Source organism: Xyrauchen texanus, chromosome 18 (assembly GCF_025860055.1).
Source record: "Xyrauchen texanus isolate HMW12.3.18 chromosome 18, RBS_HiC_50CHRs, whole genome shotgun sequence".
NCBI classification, from domain to species: Eukaryota; Metazoa; Chordata; class Actinopteri; order Cypriniformes; family Catostomidae; genus Xyrauchen; species Xyrauchen texanus.
In genome coordinates, this window is record NC_068293.1 from 30,624,238 (window position 1) to 30,646,882 (window position 22,645).

The 22,645-nt window shown below is 35.5% G+C and overlaps 2 protein-coding genes across 7 annotated transcripts in view; both read left to right on the forward strand.

Annotated features, from left to right (window-relative positions):
• Positions 1-9,165, forward strand: part of LOC127658647 (protein dopey-2-like) — a 36,085-nt gene extending 26,920 nt beyond the window's left edge. The window contains exons 30-39 of the mRNA XM_052148030.1: positions 184-266; positions 1,631-1,740; positions 1,926-2,075; positions 2,449-2,510; positions 2,623-2,751; positions 3,370-3,506; positions 3,628-3,683; positions 3,792-3,929; positions 5,791-5,923; positions 7,507-9,165. Of these exons, the coding sequence (XP_052003990.1) occupies positions 184-266; positions 1,631-1,740; positions 1,926-2,075; positions 2,449-2,510; positions 2,623-2,751; positions 3,370-3,506; positions 3,628-3,683; positions 3,792-3,929; positions 5,791-5,923; positions 7,507-7,740 (1,232 nt within the window). The 3' untranslated portion in view covers positions 7,741-9,165. The remainder of the gene's footprint in view (positions 1-183; positions 267-1,630; positions 1,741-1,925; positions 2,076-2,448; positions 2,511-2,622; positions 2,752-3,369; positions 3,507-3,627; positions 3,684-3,791; positions 3,930-5,790; positions 5,924-7,506) is intronic.
• A 5,411-nt stretch (positions 9,166-14,576) lies between these two features.
• Positions 14,577-22,645, forward strand: part of usp9 (ubiquitin specific peptidase 9) — a 54,186-nt gene continuing 46,117 nt past the window's right edge. For all 6 annotated transcript variants that reach the window (XM_052148871.1, XM_052148874.1, XM_052148873.1 and 3 more), the window contains exons 1-2: positions 14,577-14,798; positions 17,566-17,819. In XM_052148871.1, coding sequence (XP_052004831.1) covers positions 17,724-17,819 — 96 coding nt within the window. In that variant the 5' untranslated portion in view covers positions 14,577-14,798; positions 17,566-17,723. The remainder of the gene's footprint in view (positions 14,799-17,565; positions 17,820-22,645) is intronic.

Here is a 22,645-nt window from a genome sequence, read left to right on the forward strand (position 1 = left end):
AACCTGCACTGAAACACAACCAATCACTAGCATATGCTCACAGTATAGATAAAATGCCTACTATTGTGTTGCACATTTCGAATTTGAGGCGACAAACCAGTAAATCGTGCTGTGTTGTTAGTTGGTGTGTTGTTGAACAGTGGAGGCCAAGGCAGCATTAAAATTGACTATCCTTCCTCTCAGAATCTGCAGGTCAGGGAAGCACTATGGTGTCATCTTCAGCACCATCTGTATTTAGTGTACAAGCTCTGGCTCTGCTGGCCGAGGTAAGAGACATGCAAAAACACACACATAAGGGCTCCAAAGGCTGATTGATGGCTGCAAATGCAACAAAATTTTAAAAATATTGTGTTAATAATATGGGTGTGGTCTCACGGGTCATATTTCAGACCCAAATTAAAATAAGTTTTATTTAGCATGAAGATAATTTAGCCTATGTCTAGGACAATTAATAATAGTTTTTTGCATTGTGATGAATTGTCATGACAATTATTTAAGCCCCCCCCCTTTCCTCAATTGTCATCAGCCTACTGTAATGCACAAAAATGTCTTATTTAAAAAAAAAAAATAGAACTTAAATAGCAAAGTACATTTGTAAATAACAGTTTTAAGTATACATCGTAGTAATTGTTTTGTACTGAATATGTGTTGATTTTTAATAAAAAACTGAACTGTGATTTTCATTCCTGTATTTCAGTAATGAGAATTAGATGTTTTGCATTACAGTAATCACATTTTTTTGGGGGAAATGTAAAATGCAGTATGGGTTAGTGCAATGGGTTTATGCAGTTTGTGTTAAAGGGTTAGTTCACCCAAAAATTATAATTCTCTCATCATTTACTCACCCTCATGCCATCCCAGATGTGTTTGAATTTTCATCTGCTGAACAGAAATAAAGCCTTTTAGACGAATACATCAGTTCTGAAGGTCCATATAATGTAAGTGAATAGGTGCCAACATTTTAAAGTTCCAAAATCCACATAAGGGCAACATAAAAGTACTCCAGATGACTCCAGTGTTTAAACACAGATTTTCTGAAGTGATATGAAAGGTGTGGGTGAGAAACAGTATTTTAAAAATCAATATTTAAGTAATTTTTCCTTTACTTTAACTTTCTCCTTCTTCTTTGGGGATTCACATTCTTTGTGCATATCACCCCGTACTGGGCAGGGAGGAGAATTTATGATAAAAAATAAAATGCATTATATTGGTTCTAACCACTGGAGTCATATGGATTAACTTTATGCTCCCTTTATGTGGATTTTGGAGTTTAAAAATGTTGGCACCCATTCACTAGCATTGTATGGACCTATAGAGCTGAAATATTTTTCCAAAAATCTTTGTTTCTGTTCAGCAGATGAAAGAAAGTCAAACACATCTGGGATGGCATGAGGGTGAGTAAATCATGAGATAATTTTCATTTTTGGGTGAACTATCCTTTAATGCAGGTGAACTTTGACTTCACAAACCATCACAAAAATGGGCAATAAACTGACAGAACACCCTTGCAATCAAATAACAACAGATCAGCATCAGATTTCGTCTAGTTCATTTCATGTTTAGACACACAGACACACTTATAGTTCATGCAAATGACAGACAGTGTGTGCATTTGTGCTTATGTCTGTAGGTTCTGGCACCTCTTTTGGACATGGTGTATCGCAGTGATGAGAAGGAGAAAGCTGTGCCTCTCATTTCCCGTCTTCTGTATTACGTGTTTCCCTATCTAAAAAATCACAGGTATCTATGACAGAAATGCACTTAAATTGAAATTCAACATCTGTTTCTATGATTAAATACGAATTGGTTGTTTATTCAAAAGCTGTTGTCTATTTGTTACCTCAAAAATTGTGTCAGATGGTTTTCATTTATACATCCTCCACATTTTTGGTGTTTCAATAACTGTTTCTCTCTCTATGTCTCAGTGCCTATAACATGCCTAGTTTCTGTGCGGGTGCCCAGTTGTTGAGCAGTCTAAGTGGATATGCATACACTAAGCGAGCATGGAAGAAAGAGGTGCTGGAACTCTTTATGGACCCCATGTTTTTCACAATGGAGACCTCATGTACTTGCCAGTAAGATGGATACTTTGATATGTCATTCAGTTTTATTCAGGTTTGATGTAGTAGTTCACCGTTATGAGCTTTTCTAGGGTTATCGGAAAAATAAAAAAAGCTTTTACATAGTGTTTTTTCATGTAAAATTTGATGAGAGAATATAAAATGCAAATTAGATGATTGGAAACACTTTTATATTAAGTATATATTAAGATATTAAATCATTTAAAATAGAAAACAAAAAAATGTGTATTGTGCATTGAGAAGACCATGTTGGTAGATTTTGCAACTGGAGAGTTAACACTTTTGTTAATTGGCCAAATGGACATTTTTTTTGTCTGATGTGTTATTAACAAAATAGTAAAATATTGCCTCTCATTTTGTACTTAAGTTGGAGATCCATAATAGACCATCTACTGACTCATGAGAAGACAATGTTCAAAGACTTGATGAGTGAGTATATGTACATATATTTGCCCTTCCCTAAAAATCAAATGGCTTTCGGGCAGATGTTTGTTGTATGATCAGTGTTTTTAGTTTTTTTGTGTGGGTTCCTGTTGTACAGGTATGCAGAGCAGTTCTTTGAAGCTATTCAACAGTGCTGAGCAGAAGCCCATGTTACTGAAACGCCAGGCTTTTGCCATGTTCAGTGGAGAGAAGGACCAGTACCACTTCTATTTACCACTCATACAAGGTATCACTCAGTCTATGTGTAAAACGAATATTCATATTATACTGTAGTTCTGCCTTCTTCATTATTCTATCTATATAGGTTTCAGTGTCCTTTAGTGGGTTTTCATGCTTGTGTAATACACTACATGGCCAAATGTATGTGGACACCCCCTTCTAGTTAAAGGGTTTGGCTATTTCAGCTACATCCATTACTAAGATGATGTTTAATGCATAAAATTAAGGATACTGTCATGCTATCTCTTTAGCCAAGCAGTGGAGTGGGAATAGAGTAGAGTGAAAGTATCTATTCTGAAAATGGCAGTGTGCACGGCATAGAAGAACTTTTCCTGCACAAAACCCAGACCTGAACCCCATTGACCACTTTTGAGATAAATTGGAATGCAGATTGTGAGCCTGGCCATTTCTCCCAACATCAATGGCTGACCTTACCGAAGAGCTTGTGTCTGAATGGGAGAGAATCCTGCAGCCATGTTCCAACATCTAGAGGAAAGCTGTTATAGTAGCAAATGGCTTAAATGGAGGTTCAACAAGCACATATGAGTGTAGTGTTCTAATCTCCACATACTTTTGACCATGTAGAATGTGTTCGGCCAACACTTACATTAAAACTATGTTCTAGAGCGTCTAACAGAGAACCTGCGTGTGGGACAGAACCCAGCTGTGTCAGCTCAGATGTTCCTCATGTTCCGGGTTGTTCTGTTGAGGATCTCACCACAACATCTTACCTCACTCTGGCCAATCATGGTGACTGAGCTGGTAAGAATTACAACTGAGTGTTTATATTTGAGTTTCTTTGACTGTTCTCTCTGCTTTGATTGGGTTAGAGCAGTAGAATATCTATTGATATTGAGTGATGTTTATTATCTCTTTGTTTCAGATACGCATTTTTAACCGCCTAGAAAAAACCCTGCTAGATGATAAAGAAGTTTCAAAGTGAGTCCTGCTTTACAGAAAAATATTTTTCTATTGTCATCCTGCTCGTATTGCTATTTCTTTTGCCATCTACTTCATTTTCATGGACATTCTTTTTTTCTATTTTAGGAGTAAATTTCGGGGTGGCCACGACAAAAATGGTATTCTGTGCTTCCCGCAGGCTGAACTGGACATGTACCTGTCAGCCTGCAAGTTCCTGGACACTGCTATGTCCTTCCCTCCTGAGAAAATGCCTCTGTTTCAAATGTGAGATGCCTGTGAACAGTGTATGCATGTTTGTCTGAGAGGAACATAGATATTGCTTGTTTACTGTTGTCATATGAGTGATAAATTGGAACAGTTTAAATTGATCATAATATGGATTTCTTTTTGATTCTTGTAAACGTTTTGTTTGACAGAGGCCAGACATCCATTGGTCAAAAGAGCCTATATGTACAGGTTTTAAATTTGAATGAAAATTCTGTCATAATTTACTCACCTGTTGTTCTGAGTAAGAAAATAAGGACAAAAGCAGGGGTGGGCGATTATTACCAAAATCTTATATCACAATATTTTACATCATTATAAAATATTTTTTATATCAAGATAACGATATATATCATGATATAGTAATTTGTTTTTAAAATATCAATACAAATGTGATAATATATTAAATAAACATGGTTTAATGCATATTTTTAAATAATCAAATCAATGAATTATGTACTTCTAAGTACTTCCTCTTACATAATTTTCTCTTTATTTGGAAATTGACATTAGTAAAAGTAAAAAAACAACTCTGTTTTAAATAATACTTATAATGCTAAATTTCATATTATGCCATATTTCAGTTGTTGGCCAATATTATTATCATTACTATTAACTTTATTTTTTATTATTTACATTATTATATCTATTCTCAAGAAACTTAAGATCTTTTAAATCTAGCGAAAATAAACACTTATAAATATAAATAATTCTTGAAAAATAGGAGGACATCTTTTGGCTTTCATAATATTCTTTTGGCACTTCATTTTGAGATAAACATATTGCTTGTGATTATCGTCATGCCACACAGATTACAGATTAAATTTTTTTGCTCTGTGATGGCTTTTGTGAACCCACACCACAGATGTCTCACCTGTTTTAATAAAAAGCTCCTCTTAATTTTCTTGATTTGTTTGGGAGTCGTCCAGTTCTGTGGAGATGTTTTTTTCAGGGATTTTGGGTCAAACATGATTTATTAGCACGCATGATCCCGCTCTGCGCTCTCCTGTAAATATAAGGAAGCCTGCTAGACTCACGTGCACTTGTGTGCTGCTGAGATAGCGCACGCGATGCTCACATTAAACACAGCTGCGCGTGTCAGATGAGAAGCATATTAGGTGCCTAGAAAATGCCAAACGCGAGATGAAAGTAATTGAATTTGCTAGGGTGGCCGCCATAAAATCCCATCCATGCTTCTTACATTCACTCAGTCTCACTGATAGTTCAGCCCATGCTGAACACATGGTTATTTACATATTGAGATATACACAATAAATTGCCCAGCCTTAGACAAAAGGTACCATAAAAGTAATCTATATGACCGGTGTGCTGTATTCCAAGTCTTCTAAATCTGTTGTGTGTTTAACAGCTTAAATTTTTGTCTGTTCCTCATACAAAACTATTTTTATGGTTTTAAAATTCTTAAAATATAGTGCATGAGTCATATGGACTACCTTTATTCTATATATACCTTTATTCTATTTGTAGCTTGGAAGTAAAGAAAAAACTATTTTCATTGGAAAACATTGTCTCGAACATTTGCTAAATATCTCCATTTGTGTTTCACGGACGAACGATAGATGTGCAGCTTTAGAACAACATTAGGATGAGTAAGTAATGACAGAATTTTTTTTTTTTTTTTTTTTTTTTTTTTGTAAACTATTCCTTTAAGTGCTTCTTACATACTGTTTCCTTAAAAGGACCTTTTGTTTGAGATTACATGAACCTTCTGTATATACAACAGCACATAGGAAACTCCTAATTAGTTCTTGTCATTTTTATGATCACATTTGCCCTTCCCAACATACAGTAAATGTTCCCTGATCTGCTCCATAGCCTTACATTTCTCTGTTTTATGTAGGTATCGCTGGGCTTTTATTGCCGAGGTAGATGTTGACAATTATGATGGGCCTGGAAACACTTTGTTGGAAGGAGAACAAGAGTGTAAACCTCATCTTGTTAGAATACTGGATGGAATAAACCATCGCTATGGGGTAAGATCTCAAAACAAAATGTGCTTATACTATAATCAGTCTTCTAGAAAAACTGAACTGAAGAAGACCTTTACAATTATGTTCTATTTGTTAGTATTTGTAAATTAATTAGGTATCATGAACTAACAATGAGCAACGTTCTTTTAAAGCATTTACAGTATTAATCTTGGTTAATGTTAATTTAAGAAAATAACATTTTTAATGTTTAATTTATTTCATAATGCGTTAATACAACTTTTAATTAAAAAACATTATTAGCATATATTAGTGTAAGATTAATAAATGCTGACTGTAAAAGTATTGTTCATTGTATGTTCATGATAACTAATGTAGTTAACTAATGTTAATTAATATAACTTTATTGTAAATTGTTACTAGACCTAAAGTTGAAGTGTGTCATTTTTCAGAAATGAAAGGTGTAGTCACCAAAAATGATAATTTTCTCATAATTTTCTCACTCTTATACCATCTTAAAGTCGTATGACTTTCTGTCTTCAGCAGAACACAAACAAAGATTTTTTTAAAGGATGAATGTGCTTTTGTCCATACAGCGTAAGACAATGGGCTCCAAAACTTTCAAGCTCCAACAAGGACTTAAAGACAGCATAAAAGTAATCCATACGACTCAAGTAGATTAATGTCTTCTGAAGCACCCAAATCATTTTGGGTGAGAAACAAAGCAAAATTCATCCCTTATTCACCAAATCGCTTCACTTCTGCCCCGCTCTCCTATGCATGTTCATGAGAGAAACTCGTGCACGCGCCCTCGCGCTAAACGCATGTGCATTGCATGTTCACGTGAGAAGTGACACATGCGGGATACAACCGGAATCAAAACATTTGAACAACCTGATGTCAACTTCTGCCTCAAACAATGTTGTGAGTTTGGGGCAGGAGTACCAGTTTTACAAAAAAACAGATGAGAGGTCTGTTTAGGGAAATCCGTTTGGTCATTATCTTTGCAATTCTGTTTAATGCCGCTAGTGGTGCAAAAATGACACACTTCACCTTTAAAATTTTTTTATAAAACTTCCCCTTGAATGTTAAGTAGATTATTTATTTGAATCGGCACCGTTGAATGAGTAAAGATGCTCTTCACACATCACAGATAAACGTTGATCATCTCCAAACAAGGCCACATGTCAAGGTCAAGGTAGTTTAGGTGAACAAACAGTTCTTGTAGTCAGTTTGCTGGAGAAAAGGAGAAAAGGGCACAAAACAACTGAGCGACTTTGACAAGGGGAAAATTATGACCAGAGGACTGGTTTAAAGCATCTCTGAAACTGCAAGGCTTGTGGGGTGCTCCTGGTCAGCAGTGGTTTGAGGAGGGACAAACCACATACCGGTTACAGGGGGTTGGGCAACGAAGGCTATCCTGTCTGGTCCAAACCGACAGAAGGTCTACAGTGGCACAAGTCATAGACAATTGTAATGATGGTTAGGGGAGGAATGTGTCACAACACACAGTGCATCGCACCTTGCTGCATATGGGGCTGTGTAGCCGCAGACCAGTCAGAGTGCCTATGATGATGGTCATAAGGTTTTGGCTCATCAGTCTTAATCTCTTGTTCCTGTGTGTACAGGAGTTGAATGGAATGGAAGGAGTTGTAGGAGAGCCAAGCACAGACCGTGTCGAGTTCCCTCTGCTCACGCTGCATTCCATCACCTCGATTGTGGATCTTGTTCCATTCTTCAAGACTCTCTGCTGCTCTTTTAATGGCTCTTCTAGCCCCTCCATGCCATCAAGCAGTGAAAGTGTCATGAAACAACTAGAGCACATCATTGAAGGAGAGTTCCTCGATGGAATGGACAGTTAGGTGATCCATAAAAACGATGTCTTGGGGAAACTCCAAATCCTGAAATGTTTCGCTCCGATCATGAGATTGCTTATGTAATTTATGTCATTGGTTCAGGCCTGGCACCAAAGACAAATAATGAGCTTGGCTCACCCTGGTCGCCATCCCCCAAATACACGGCCCTTCCTGAGAACCCTATGTCCACTATAGGATTAAAGCTTATATCTTATATTTGGTGCCGGGCCTACATTGGTTTCTATTTTAACACAAAAGTGCAAACAGATTTCATTGTAGTGTGATAGACTACATATTAAATGCATACAGGGACCTGTAAATTTTCTTGCTATGATTTTAATGCATGTCAAGTCAATGTTATGAGCTTTCATAGTATTACACATGGTGAATGTATGTCATCCTTGTTTTAATTGAGCATTCCATTCTGTGCATACCATTACTTGGCTGAATGACCCAATTTAAACTTCATTTTGGATTCAATAGCAGTAACAGATAATGTGTTTGTTGCTTTGTCTATGAAGTTTGTAATTTGTATGTAGGGCTGTCCGTCATCTCTTTCCTTACATTTTCTTGCCAGTATTTTGCCTCCATTACCTGACCTCCTCCAGTTTTTTTCTATATGGCTCATTGTGGGAATGATAAACATCCTTTTTTTACTTTGTTTTATCTATAAGAAAATGATGTTTATAGGACTTCCTCTTGCTTTCTTGTCTCATATTTTACTCTATTTTCCACACTTTAAATGAAGTCAAGATGCATCTTATGTTGATCTGAGTTCTGAAAATGAACTATTTTTATGTGAATATTGAATGTCTCCTTCCTTTTACTTTGTGTAGAGTGGATACTCTCTAAATGTTTACAGCAAAGGTATAGTAATGTACATTGTATTTATGTACCTATGGGAATGTTTGGGATTCAAGTTCCTGTTCTTCATCCATTCCATTTGTCAATTGTGGGACCTCAATTAAGTCTTTATGCTGTGGCTTTCATTTTAGAATCAACCTGATCTGGCAATTATAGTTTGTTTCAAGTGTTACCACTTGTATGCCACCTTTTCTGGGTACATTTTTAGAACCGTATGGTTGAAGTGCCTAAAAATAAACATTGGAGATGTTCTAGTAATGAAACATCTTTCCTTGTTCTGTAGTTGTTATATGCAGTTGTGCCTCAGAAACAGGCAGATATGAAGATTGTAGTTTGCTTTAAAGCCCCATTAACTACACTAAAATGAGATGTTATTGTTTTAAATGATCTAAAAATAATAATTAAAAAAAAATGCAAGAAGATGTCCACAGCTTAACTCTATGTTCATGTACCGGTTCATTCACTGGAATCCTGTCGCAAATGTAAAGTTTTAAGGAAAAATAATGATGCTTATTAAAGCAAATTATTTTGTGTATATGTACTGCTGACCTGAATAAAATGACTCAGAACCAGAGAGTGGTTGTAGCTTATCTCGTAACAATGTTAGTGCACGGGATTAGACTGAATTTCTGTGTGTGTGTGTTGTGTGTGTGTGTGTGTGTGTGTCTGTCTGTCTTCTATTGGGGTCCTTTTTGTCCTTAACAGTGTTCTAAACATATGTTACTTTAGTAGAGAACATCACATAACCTACTAGTTTATAACATTGTTTAATTTAGTATTTTACTTTTTAATAAACTGATAGGCCTTTGTGTATTTTTCAAAGCAACTCTTATACAGTGTACAGATAAAGATCTTCAAACTTCTATAAATTAACTGACTCCAAAAGCAAAATATAATTCATTCTGGGGTTAAACGTGCAAGCATATAAATATGCCTCTGAAAATTAATTCATTACTATTTTCATTTTTATTTTTTTACAATAGGACAAATACATTTCAATTAGTTTTTTTCTAAAAATAGTTTTTATTTTCAATTTTATAGCTTTTAGAAATCATGAAAATAACATTGAAAAGATAGGAGTGTTTGCCTCGTGATCAGCTGCCTTCTCAAAAAATGCTGCCGTTTTAATTTTAAATAAAGATTGTGAGTTGATGCATGACTTTATATACAAAGTTGCATATCCTCAGTATTTGCAGAGACCCCCTTTTCATTACTTTTCACAAAAATGTTACATAGTCAGTTATTCCTCCTCTCCCCAGCCTTGTAAATGTTTGCATCCCCCAGAATACAAAAACCTCTTTAGAGTTAAGTGCGAGCTTTGTTGCTCAGCAAACAATAAATATATAATAAATAACACAAAATTGAATTCACTCTAAATCTATTGAGTCCCTGCGCCCTCTGGTGCTACATTAGAAAGATTAGTTATGACCGTTGGAATGTACTGCACTTGTAATAAAAAAAAATTATTACATTTTAATTTTACACATATACATATGCATTTCCACGTAACAGAAAGAACAAAACAAGAACAAACAAACAAAAAACAAAACAACACAGGAAACAAAAACACTTCTCATTACCTTACATTAATATTCAATACTACCTCTTAATCTTCTGTTATGCAAAAGGTAAATATTACCATGCGTAATATTAGGAAAGATATTTCACCAAGATCTTCCTTCTTGTTGCCAAATTTAGTAAGTTTACTATATAAGGTTTTTAAAATAGCTTTGTGTCAATATGTGAACTAAAGAACTAATATATTTAATCAGTCTTAATTTCAGTTGTTGGCTAATCACTGGAAATCAGTATATGGTATTTATCCTTTAAAACATTTCAAGTACAATGTTTATAATAATAGCAGTACAGTCAAAACAAATGAAATAAATGAACGTATGGGAATTATGTAAAGACCAAAACTTCATTATACTTTAGATTCTTCAAAATACCTAACCTTTGTCTAGATTACAGCTCTGCTCACTTTGAGCATTCTCTAAACCAGCCTCATGAGGTGCCATTTGAGACGCTTTTTAAACAGTAGGCCAGTTGATGGAGTTCTCTTGTGTGCTGTGCACTTGTTGGCTGCTTTTTTTTTCTCTTCATATTCCAACTCCTCAATCAGAAAACAGAATTTACATTCTTACGTAGGCACAATTAGTATTTGTCTTATAAAATTATTTCAGGTTTTCAAGCATAAGACTTCCGCGGGCTGGAAGCTGCCAATGTCTGCTATACGGGCATAAAACATTTGACTTAAACAGTCAACGTTTGTTGTAGCTACAGAATAAAGCCAGGCACCAACGCTCAGGTGTGCTTTCATTGCCTTGTCATACATAAGGGACCGTCTAAAACTTCCACTCACTGCACTAACATGTTGGGAAATATTATTTAATAAGTCATTCTATGCACTGACAGCCTATTACAGCCGTCAGAGTCTTCACATTTATTTTCATTTATTTTTTTAATATATAAATTCTATATATTAGGCATAAGTCAGTTGATTGAATGCTTGGACACCGCCGATGTTTTAACGAAGTGGTTGGAATTTCCAGTTGGTTCCTTACGTTCGACGGCAATGAAAGCGCATCCGAGCGTAAAATACGTTCACTGTTTTAAATCAAACGTTATATGTCCGTATAGTACGGTTTTATACTATTTAACTTAATTGTGCTAATGATAGGCCCTATATTTGTAAAGATACAATGACGAGAAATGCCACTGCAAATGCAAAAATTAAAAGTATAAATTACGTGATATAAACTCGCGTGATAAAAGTAACTTTTTCACACTCCGTGTTTTGGAACGCGGAAGTAAACGTTTGCATGGTAAACTTCGACAGCGACGTATGGGAGTGAATGAGACCACTGCAAATTTTCACTTACCCATTTGCTCCAAGAGCAAAAGAAAAAATCCACTATTACGTTTGAATGTCTTTTCAGAAGAGCGAGAGAAAAAAAAAGAGCAGTGGATTAAGACAGTCAGATGGAGAAGATGCCAAATTTACTGTTACCCTTGCAGAACCTGTGGTAATTCATTTTTTTATATGTAATTCCAGGGTATAATAAGCATAATGTTATAAATTTACACTTAATATTTTAAAAATGTATAATATAAAAAAATTGCGAAATTTACGCTGCTTAATAGGCCTAAGGTGGAAACGTGTCATTACACTGTGTGGGAAATTGTCAGAACATGATATACAATCAGAAATATACCAGAGTGCACAGAACTTTAATTCCTTAGTAAAAACAACAAAAAAAGTAGCCACGAAAAATACTACAAGTCTATTTTGTTGACAATATTCTCCAAACAGGTGCTGTAGATCTTGAGGTCCTGGAGAAAATGAATGAAATTTGGCTTGGACTGACCATTTCTTCTTATGTATGTGGAACTTCCCGAACATAATAAAAAGTTGTACAAGAAAAATACAATTATTATTTTCATTGGAATAATATATATATATATATATATATATATAATCAAAATTATTTAGCTTGAATATAATTTTATTTCCTTCTGATAAAATTTTCCATATCCACCCAAGAAATCTTAAAGTATACACAATTTCAAAAAAATATGAACAATAGATAATTGTTTTGTTGAGCAAAAATCACAGGAATAATAAACATCCAAATGAAATCTCTCTAATAAACATTTAGCTGTATATATACAATGTAAAACTTTTAATTTAACCTCTTTTACTTCATTATTTAAACAATAATTTTCACAAATATTCCAAGCTTTAGTCCAGTTTAAATTTCTATATACATTGTTCCACAAATAACTTTTATGAGTAGCCGTTTCAACTATTATAATATTTCGAATATGTTTATTAGTACAATGGTGTTTAGGGATATCAATATCTCCTATAAACATGCTGTCTTTAACATATATTGTCTCAGAAATATCACTTCCACAAGCTCTTACAAAATGTTTAACCTGCTGAGGTATGGCGTCAAACACAACAGCATACTCTTTTGGTGTAACTGGAAACCCAAATGTATCCAAGAATTCACTACAAGTTAACAAATTACAGTTTTAATTAAAAAGTTTCTAACTAACACAATATTATTTTCATACCAACTTTTATAGAAGAGAGATTTTTATATTGAATACTTCTATTATTCCAAATAATATATTTATTTGGGGAAAAATTGTGCTTAAACACCAGCATCCAAGTTAATAAAGCTTGTTTGTGAAACTTAGCTAATTTTAGAATCACATCTCAACAAAAGATCTATGTCACCCAACATAGTAAACACATTCTTTGGAAATGTGTACCACATGCTGTCCTATTCTTTCATGAATTTAATTAACCAATTAACCTTAAATGTATTATTCAAGGTTTCAAAGATGAGCACAGATAACCCACCTTTACTCTTTTGCTTACATAAAATGTCCTTTCTCAAATAATGTTGTCAGATTCTCCATAGAAAATTAAATAACATGTTGTGTAATTCCTTGTATACACTAGATGGCATATCTAAAGCTAAAGACACATAAACAGATCTTGATATCCTTTCAGCTTTAGACAGTAAGAGATAAATCTCTTTGAAGCCATACATTAAATCTCCTTTTAGTTAATTATAGGTCTGAAGTTAAGCACACTGTGTTCATTCTCATCTTTATCTATTATAACTCCTAAATATGTGACTGTATGCTTAATGGGAATACCAGTTAATTATGTTAAATCACATGTTTTAAGTGAAAATAGCACAGATTTATTCATATTAATTTTTAGACCTGATACTGAAGAAAACTCATTAAATTGGCACAATTTAAATACCCTTCCTAATATGCTAATACCTTCAAATTCTGCTCTTGTTATGTGTAGGGCCATAAGTTGAGTAACTAATAAAAACAAGAATGGAGATAATGGGCTACACTGCTGTATACAGTACCTCGATTAACCTCAAATCTATGTGCCTGTTGTTAATTTGACTGAACTATTACATCCATTGTACATAGTTTTAATAGCTTTTTGGAAGTATTCTCCAAAGTATTCAATACATCTAAACATAAACTCAAGACTCACGGTATCAAAGACTTTGTTACTGACCAGTATACTGAAGTGCAGAGGACTGACTCAGTGACTGCTGAGTAGAATTGTATCATCAGCGCCTGTGGCAGGTTGAACTTCCTCAACTGGTGAAGGAAGTACAAACTTCGCTGGGCCTTTTTCACAATGGAGTCAATGTGGGTTCATTTTTATTGTGGAATAATGTCTATAGTATACTGTTGTATTCAGAGGTAGTAAGCTCTTTTTCAAGCATAGCCATTCAGTGCTGTCACTTAAATTCATTGGGCCTGGGACAAAATTTCCCCTTCCCTAAAGATAATGAGAATCCAATACAATAGAGGACCTAGGTGGGCCCCAATTGCCACAGAGCCAGGACAACATTCCCCCTATCGTGTTGATTCTGAGAAATGTTTATGTTGCCTTTGCATGATAAAGCAGTCTGTCCAAAATTACTGGCAAACTAGCAGGTTAGTTATGTATTAAAGGCTCTGTATACTTTTTTATGAATTTTATTTGCTGAGTGTTGTATGTGATCTCCCTGTTTACATTTTTCCCTTTGAATTTGTGAAGTCAGCCAGCTTCCGACTAATCAATTTATCTCCTGCTCCACATTGAACTTGTTGTTGCTGATTGATTTTCATGCAAAACATTAGCTTTTCTGTACAGCACCAAACATAACATGTCATATGCATCCGGTTTTCCCATAAAACCTCCCATGTTGACTGCTCAGTTTAGTGCACTACTTATCTTGGCTCAGAGTGAGTGTGCAATAAGTGTGTGCATGGTGTCTGTTATCACAAAATCAGGTGTCAGGTAGGCGAACTGTGCCTCCCAACCACGCATGCTCAGCTGAGTCTCACGTCCAAGCGGTTAGTGCACGGATATACTTCTCATTTACTTCCACCCGTAGCACGGTGACGGGTTTTTAACAGTCTGACACAGGAGAGAGAGAGTGCGGCTGGAGACAGTTTGAGGGAGGGGGGCCAGCTGCAGTCGATGCTGGTGGTGACGCAGGAAAAACACCCAACAGCAGACAATAAACCAATGATCTGATCGCAACACAGTCGTGTTATTTATAATCGAGACAGCCAGGCACATGCACACGACTTTGTGATTATTAAACAGCACTTACATGATCCGATCCGGTGTCGTATGGAGGAAAGGTCCAGTTTGATTCTCGGTAAGTGGGTTTGTGTGTGATGCTATACGAGGCTAGCGGCTAATATCAGATGATTTGCAAGTCAGTGCCCACTTAGCTTAGCTTGCACAGCTCCGTTAATGAATTTCAGGACGTCTCGACGTATCACCGCTTATATCGTTACAGTTGCCTACCACTTCATCAGCTCAGCCATTCTAAATGAGCCGATTTAAAGTAAATTGCATCTAAAGATAACATCAGATCAGTTTGAAGCGGTTGATTCGTGGCTAAACCCGAAACAAGTGGTTTTGAGGTGGACAGGACGGTTGTTTTGACACTTGTTTATTTCTTTAGTTTTTATCAGGCTGTTAAGTATAAAATTGGTCTGTAAGATATTTAAAAGGGGTGTTTTGGTGTGCTAATAGCTTTAAATTCAATGTCACGAGCTGGTTGTGTTTTGCTGGAGTCCAGCTGTTAGCATGTTAGCCTGTGAGGCTGGGTTTAGCTGCTGTATTTACATTCACTTTCGCTATTATTTTTTTATGTTATAACTTCGGACTTTAGATATAAAGACGGTGTCTTCTGATGTCTCAGAGCTGTAATCAGTGCTTCGATTTGGTTGGCGACACAGAAAACCCTGTTGTTTCTCAGATTGTGATTGGAAGAGGAAACGGGCCTAAACCACCACAGTGTCAAACTAGGCCCAATACATAGAATGGCTGTTTGAAAACCAACTGTGCTGACCATTGAGACGGCGTTTTTGGGCACCGAAAGCACGTTTGGAACGTTGAAACCGGCTGGGTGTCAAATCTTAAGCAAGCTACCTATATATACACACCATTTATGGGCGTCAAAGCATCCTATGTTAGCAGATCGCTAGGTTTTTTGAGCCAGTAACTATCGCCTATTTTCATCTCTAATACACTTTTCTGATTTTTGGAGAATTTCGATTAGCATTTATTTTGGTTGAATTGGAAACGCCCATTATGTGCTAGTGATATTTATTTATTCCCATTATCTGTTCAAGTTAATCTATACATTTTAGTCTGTATGCAACTTCTTTGCTGTGAGTTCTTCTGAGTGGTTGGATACCTCTTAGTTATTTTGTTGTTGCATAGTGATTGCAGGTTTTTCAGGATTACTCTGATATTAGAGAGAACAGATATTGGAGAATAGTTACTTTTCTTAGACAGGACCTTATAGGACCCATTGTCCAACATGTTTACTCAAACTTATTTCTAAATACAAAAATATATATATTTAAGAATTAATTTGTCATAATACATATTCCTTAAAAAGGTTAGGCTTTAGATGTTTAAATATAATTTATAATATTGATGCATAAAATCAAGATTTTATATTATATACAAATTAAAGTAACACACTTTTGTTCTTGTCTAAATTAAATGTCAGTGTTTCTTTATGTTGGCTGAAATGAATTAGAAATTTGATATATGTAGGCTTTGTTCATTTTTCATTTTCTTGTAGCCAGTGAAAATGTATTATCACTACAAATCAAACATCCACAGAATCATTTGCTCTAAATGCATAAAAAACAAAAACAACATTGTGTAGAATTTTATTAGGCTACATTACACTGACATGCTTTATTCATTTGAATGCTCCAACCTCTGTACATAATCATTGCTTTCCTCTGTTCTACTCAGCAGCATGTTTCCAAAAAGGTGATTTAAGCATTCAAAAGAGTAGTTCACCCAAAAATGAAAATTCTCTAATTTACTCACCCTCATGTTATCCCTGATGTGTTTGACTTTCTTCTGCTGAACACACATATTTTTAGAAGAATATCTCTAGGTTCTCACAATGCAAGTAAATGGGTACCAAAATGTTTAAGTGCCAAAAGCACATAAAAGCAGCATAGAAGTAATCCATATCTTCAGAAGCTAAACAAAAAGTGTGGTTATGAAACATATCAGTTGAAATCCTTTTACTATCAGTCTCCTCTTTCACATTCTTCTTTTTATTTGTTTTTGTTGATTCACATTCTTTATGTATATCACTACCTACTAGGCAGGGTGGAGAATTTATAATAAAAAGCAATTAAATATTGAACTCTTTCTCACCCACACCTATCATATTGCTTCTGAAGATATAGATTTAAACACGGGTGTTGTATGGATTACTGTTCTTGCTGACTTTATGTGCATTTTGGAGTTTCAAGGTCAACATTCACTTGCATTGTATGGACCTACAGAGTTGACATATTATTTTTGTTGTAAAAAAAAAATGTGTTTGTTTTCTGCAGAAGAAAGTCATAAATATCTGGGATGGTGTGAGTAAATTTTTTGGAGAACTGTCGCTTTAAGTATGTTGGCTAAAGACAACGTAAATTGCTACACATTAACCCGTTGTGTAATAGTTTTGCTTAGCCTTTACCTTCCTTTGTGGTACATCTGTAATAATATCAAGCTAATAAAAAAGGTTGATCAGGTCAAAAGTTACCCTCGTAAGGAAATGTTTTATGTTTTGTCTTCATTAAACTACAATAGTTATCTTAAATTGTTCCCACAGTCTTGAAAAACCTGGAAAAATCTGGGACTTTTAAATTTGTAATTTCTAGGCCTGAAAAAGTAATTGGAATTTCTGAAGTAAATAAAAAAAATTATATTTATGCTCAGCTGCTCTATAATAAATTGGGCTAGATATTGCTCATGTGTACATTCTTTATAAAATAACTGATCGCAATCCCTATCCAATAATCACAAACCACTGGCAAAGTCATTGGTCAAAAAGTGCAGGAATCCTGCTGAATTAAGATATTGATGCCATATATATATTTATTTTTCAGGTTATGCAATGGTCTCTGCAACATATCCAGTCCCCCAGGTGGTGCTTTCACTTTCAGAAGTGTGCCGGTTCTCCGTCGCTCCTGAGGAGACACTAATTTTTTCTGGTGTGCCAGCTACATAAGCAGACAAGATTGCAAAGATCTGCCCCGTGTCGAGTATGACAGCCACGACCCGTGGCTCCCCTGTGGGAGGGAATGACGGTCAGGGCCAGGCTCCGGATGGCCAGCCCCAGCCACCCTTGCCCCAGAACCAGGTCAGTACCCCACTTTGAGTTCCCCCCTCTCTCTGTGCCAGTCCCTGCCTGAAAGCATCTGTTTGTTCTATTACATTACCAAAGGAAATCTGTCACTGGAGAGAATTTATGTTACAAAAATAAAGCTGGCATTGTCCCTGCTTTATGCTGCATTATGGTCTTCAAACCACATCTGATCAGGTTTGGCAGTTTGAGTGTCTTCCAGAGGAAAACTTGAATGCCTATGTGTTTCTGTAATTGTGCTCTTCCCTGGAAGGATCATATGTCAACAGAAGGTAATGCGTCCCTCTTTAGTATACCACAGCTCTCCTTTATAATATCACTGTGTTTTTGTAGATGGTTTTTACATGCATGGTGTCTTGCAGTTTCAGAAATGAACTTTTACATTAAGGGGCAATATTTGCCCCCAGGATTTGATTTTTGAGGGTATTTTGTTTTTACCTTTTATGGGAGACTTTTTGTTCTAACAATTTGAAACAAACTGTCTCATTTTTTTTGTCAAATAAGTCAGTTTAATCCATTCATTAATACATATTCTCAAGATTGAAAATAGATTACCTTTTGATTAATAATTTAATCAAACTCTTGTTTATGCCATAATATGTATAACTAGGACTATAATAGAATATTAAAACTATATCAGAAGAATATAAACACAAGAGTTAATTACAACGGCAATTATTGGCATCACAGTTTGAATTTTAGGGGCATTTTTGGTGGAATCTTTGCCCTTAGCCGCTCTTAATTTCTGACCCTGGTATCTTGTCAATTTTAGACCTAAATAGATCTAGAGCTGTGTTATACACACCTAGTAGTTTGTCTTCCAAATAATGTAAAATAATCTGTACTTATTACTTTTAGATAAACTGAATTTCTGAGCACAATATCTACATGGTTTTCACTGTTTTGTTCTGACATAGTCCATACAACCGTTTGCAAAGACTTCTGGTCCATTATTTCAATTACTTTATTTTTCAGTGGTCTGTTATTGTTCGATCATCAATTCAGATTTATCTGCCCTTGAATGTCCCTCAAAAGCAAAACTACCTCTGACTGGTCATTTTACTTGCCAGTCAGATGGTTTCTACCTATCAAAATGGGCAGTTCTTGACCCGAATAAGCTGTTTACATAAGGTACATTCTTGAGTTTAAAAACGGTTAAATGGAGCAGAACGGAATGGTACAAAGTTGAGAATTTTTACTTGACATACAGCATATTAAAATGCTACAATGGTGGCAGGAAAAACCGCATAAGATGTGGCGCATCAACGGACTATAGGCACGATCACACACACCTTCGCATGGCGAAATTTTGCAGGCGAAATGTAGTCGTCTCTATTAGAATCCACTCGATCGTGAATTTTGTGCAATTGACTTCCAGTGTCGAAGACCTTTTTCACAGACTGTGACGCGTTTCTACCTTATTTAGCAGCATACATCTCAATTATTGTTATATTATAAATTTTTCAATATTAAGTGCATGTTTTTAACATTATTTTTTGTGTTATATTACCCTGGAATTAGTTTTAAAAACAAATTACAGCTTGTGAGAGAGTGACAGTAAATAAGTTTTACTGTCTTAGTCCATCACTCTTTATTATTTTCGGCTTCTGGAAAGTCATTAAAACGTGTGTGGATTTTTTCTTTTGGTCTTTTAGCAAATGGGTTAGTGAAAATAATATTTGGTGTGATATCCCATTGTTCTCTGTCGTAGTTTACTCCGCCAACGTTTACTTCTGCATTCCAAAACACGGAGTATGAAAAGGTCTATTTCGCCTCGTTCAAGTTGGCAAAATCGCCATATTAACCAATAGGAAGTTGCTTGGTTTGGCGGTGACCTCTGTGTGGGTGGTGCTTTGTACAAAGCTTCATTGAATAAGGATGTTGATGATTGATCGAAAATTTATTAATTGTCTTTTATAATTTGAGTTAGCTTATCGATTGTTAATTAATGTAAGGATAAATGTGTTCTGAAATCAAGCCAGCAGACGTTAAGGCTGTCTATAGTCACTCGCCACTAGAGGGTGCTTGTGGGCTGCATGTCATTATCCAGTTCACAGATGGGAGATAAAGTGTGCTCGATGTAAACAGTTTTGGAGTGTTTCTCTTTTAATTAACTTTCATGTTTTCTGCACACACCGTGATAGTGTGTTAAAGTATATGACAACAAGCACTGTTGATCTCCTTGTTTCATCCCAACCTGCAATTACGTCAGCAATCGCCGTGAAAACATGAAGGTACATTCAGCTGACGTCTCACCATTGTTACCTTAGAAAAAATACGTTAAGTACTTTTAGACAGTGTATTAGGATTTGGCTTAATGTCAAATAAACAATAAGTCCAAAGGTCAGAAAATTCCCACGATCCACAAAGTGAAGTTCTAATGAACTCAAATATGCACAAGTGATATATCTTGAATACAAGTTATTTTTAACAGTAGACTAATTCATTAACAGTATTTGTACAATTCACAAATTTGTATTAAAATACACTGAACTAAGAATATTTTAGGAGGAAAATCACAATACTTTGAAGTGTATTAATGTAAATTATATTTAAACAATAATCTACATGCACATATTATTTGGGGTCCTCCATGTGCGTTTTGCAATATTAATGTTAATGATTAATCGATTTATTGATCAATAATTTCCATGACGATCAATTATGTAACTGTCTGAAAATTGACATCCCTTATCCTGAATATTCACAATGGACAAGGATATAATTTGAGCTATGTGGTGGGTTTTTTTTTTTTTTTTTAAAATTTAAGTCTCATCGATTGTTAAATAAGGCTGCTTGACTGTTATGTTTTCTGGATTCAATAGCGCTCAACATCCGCCCACACCATCTTCGACCGCAGAATTTTGCTGTGGGAAGGTACTGTGTGTGACCGCACCTTAAGACATTTAAGCCGCTGCTTTAAATATGAAAACTAAAAGAATATAGTATAAAATCAATAATGTATAGGGTCAACCCAATCCACTAGTTGGTTATTGGATTACTAATCTTCCATCATGTCACATCCCTAGCAGAGAAATGGAAGGACCCTTTTCCACATTCAAAGCAACAAGAAGTAAAATCTGTTATGAGAGTATCATCATTGTCAAATGAGTACCCTGTCGAATTCTAGAGCTTTATAGCCAATCTCTGTATTACTGTGCACTACTTTTCCCAGAGACAAATGTATCTTAGGCTAATTTAATTATTGAATAACGGTTTAACTATGGTTTGTTCTACAGTCCAATAATAGAAATGGTGGTATTATGGCAAAAGAAAAGATAAGAGGCTCTCTTTGATTATGTGGCAGAGTGCAATTGTTACATTCTCCAGGGATAGACTGCAGCAGTGTTATCTATTACACATGTGCTCACCCCGACTGCATGTTAAGAGGAAGGAATCAATGAGGATGAGGCGCCTGGCAGAGAAAAGAACACCAGTTTGTTAGAGATGTGTAGCGCCTAGACGTGAGAAGCAAACTGGCTATGTAGGTCAGCCAAGCAGAAGGAGCCTTTTCCAGCACACCCCCACATTTCCCAAGTTCCACAGGCTCCATTCAGCTTTACCAGGAGAGCTCCAGCCCACATACATCCATTGACACGGCACAGGAAACTGACTTGGAGCATCTTAAAGCTGCTTTATCTTCCTTACACTCACTCTCTTTTAATTCATTTTTTAAAAATCCCTCACATGGACACATGTTATATAATATATATATATATATATATATATACACTTTATGCTTGACAGTTTGAAGGATTATACTGTCACTAAGACTCATGAACCATGTAGGTGGTTTACCAATGATGTGTGAGGTTTTGTAACGTTATATTGGATGCATTGAAGTGAACATTTTAAATGATATGCAGATAGCATGGACTAATCAGCTGTGAGTTAGAGTAGACTTTAGCAAAGGTTAAATGGGAAAATAACCTGTATCCTACTTTATTTTCAGTGGAAATCCCCTGATATAAATGTTTACTTATTATATAATTGTTATTGTTACTGTAACCGTGTATAAATGTGGTTCGAAACAAAAGATTATTTAAATTAGTAGACCAGAGACCTGAAACATCTGGAGCTGGCTTTAATGTAGCAGTCAACATTTATTTAAATTGGCAACAAACTAATTTCTTGGCAAAAAGATTCAAACCCATGATATTTGGTAAGTAAAATAAATTTTATTTCAGACGGACTGAATAATAAAGTGGCTTTAGTAGCTCTGCAGTGTTTCAGCAAAAGAACGGGACATCCTTTTACTTTCGGCGCTGCAACGGACACTTCCAATGTAGGCAGCTTCATTGATTTAAATAGGAACTATTTGCTTTTGACGTGACTCGGTGTAGACGGGGTGTCAGTCTATGTTTTTTATGCCCCTTTTATTGTATGCCAGGCATAAATAGTATGCAGGGATGCACAATATATTCGCAGCCATATCTGTATTGGCCGATAAATTGGAATTTGAAAGTTATCAGCCCAATAGGAAATTTGGCCGATATATTAAAGCCGATAAATGATGGCTTTTTCAGGCACATGCTACTCGCCATGTGGCTTTTGATTGGTGTCTTCTGGCTTATATTTAGAGGATCATACTGGATCTGAGTAAACGTCTCAGGAATTAGTTTTTTTTTCTTTTTGTGTTTTAGAGCATATTGTTGTTTACAGTGAGTTTGACTTGTGTGCATTCCTTTAGTTTTGTCTTTACACAGGTTTGAATCAAGTTAAATGCAAAAATGAAGGATGTTGTAAATAAAAGGATGTTGGCCATTGGAATGTAACATTTATTTAACTGGTTCAAAGTAGGCTACATTTGGTAAATTATCTAA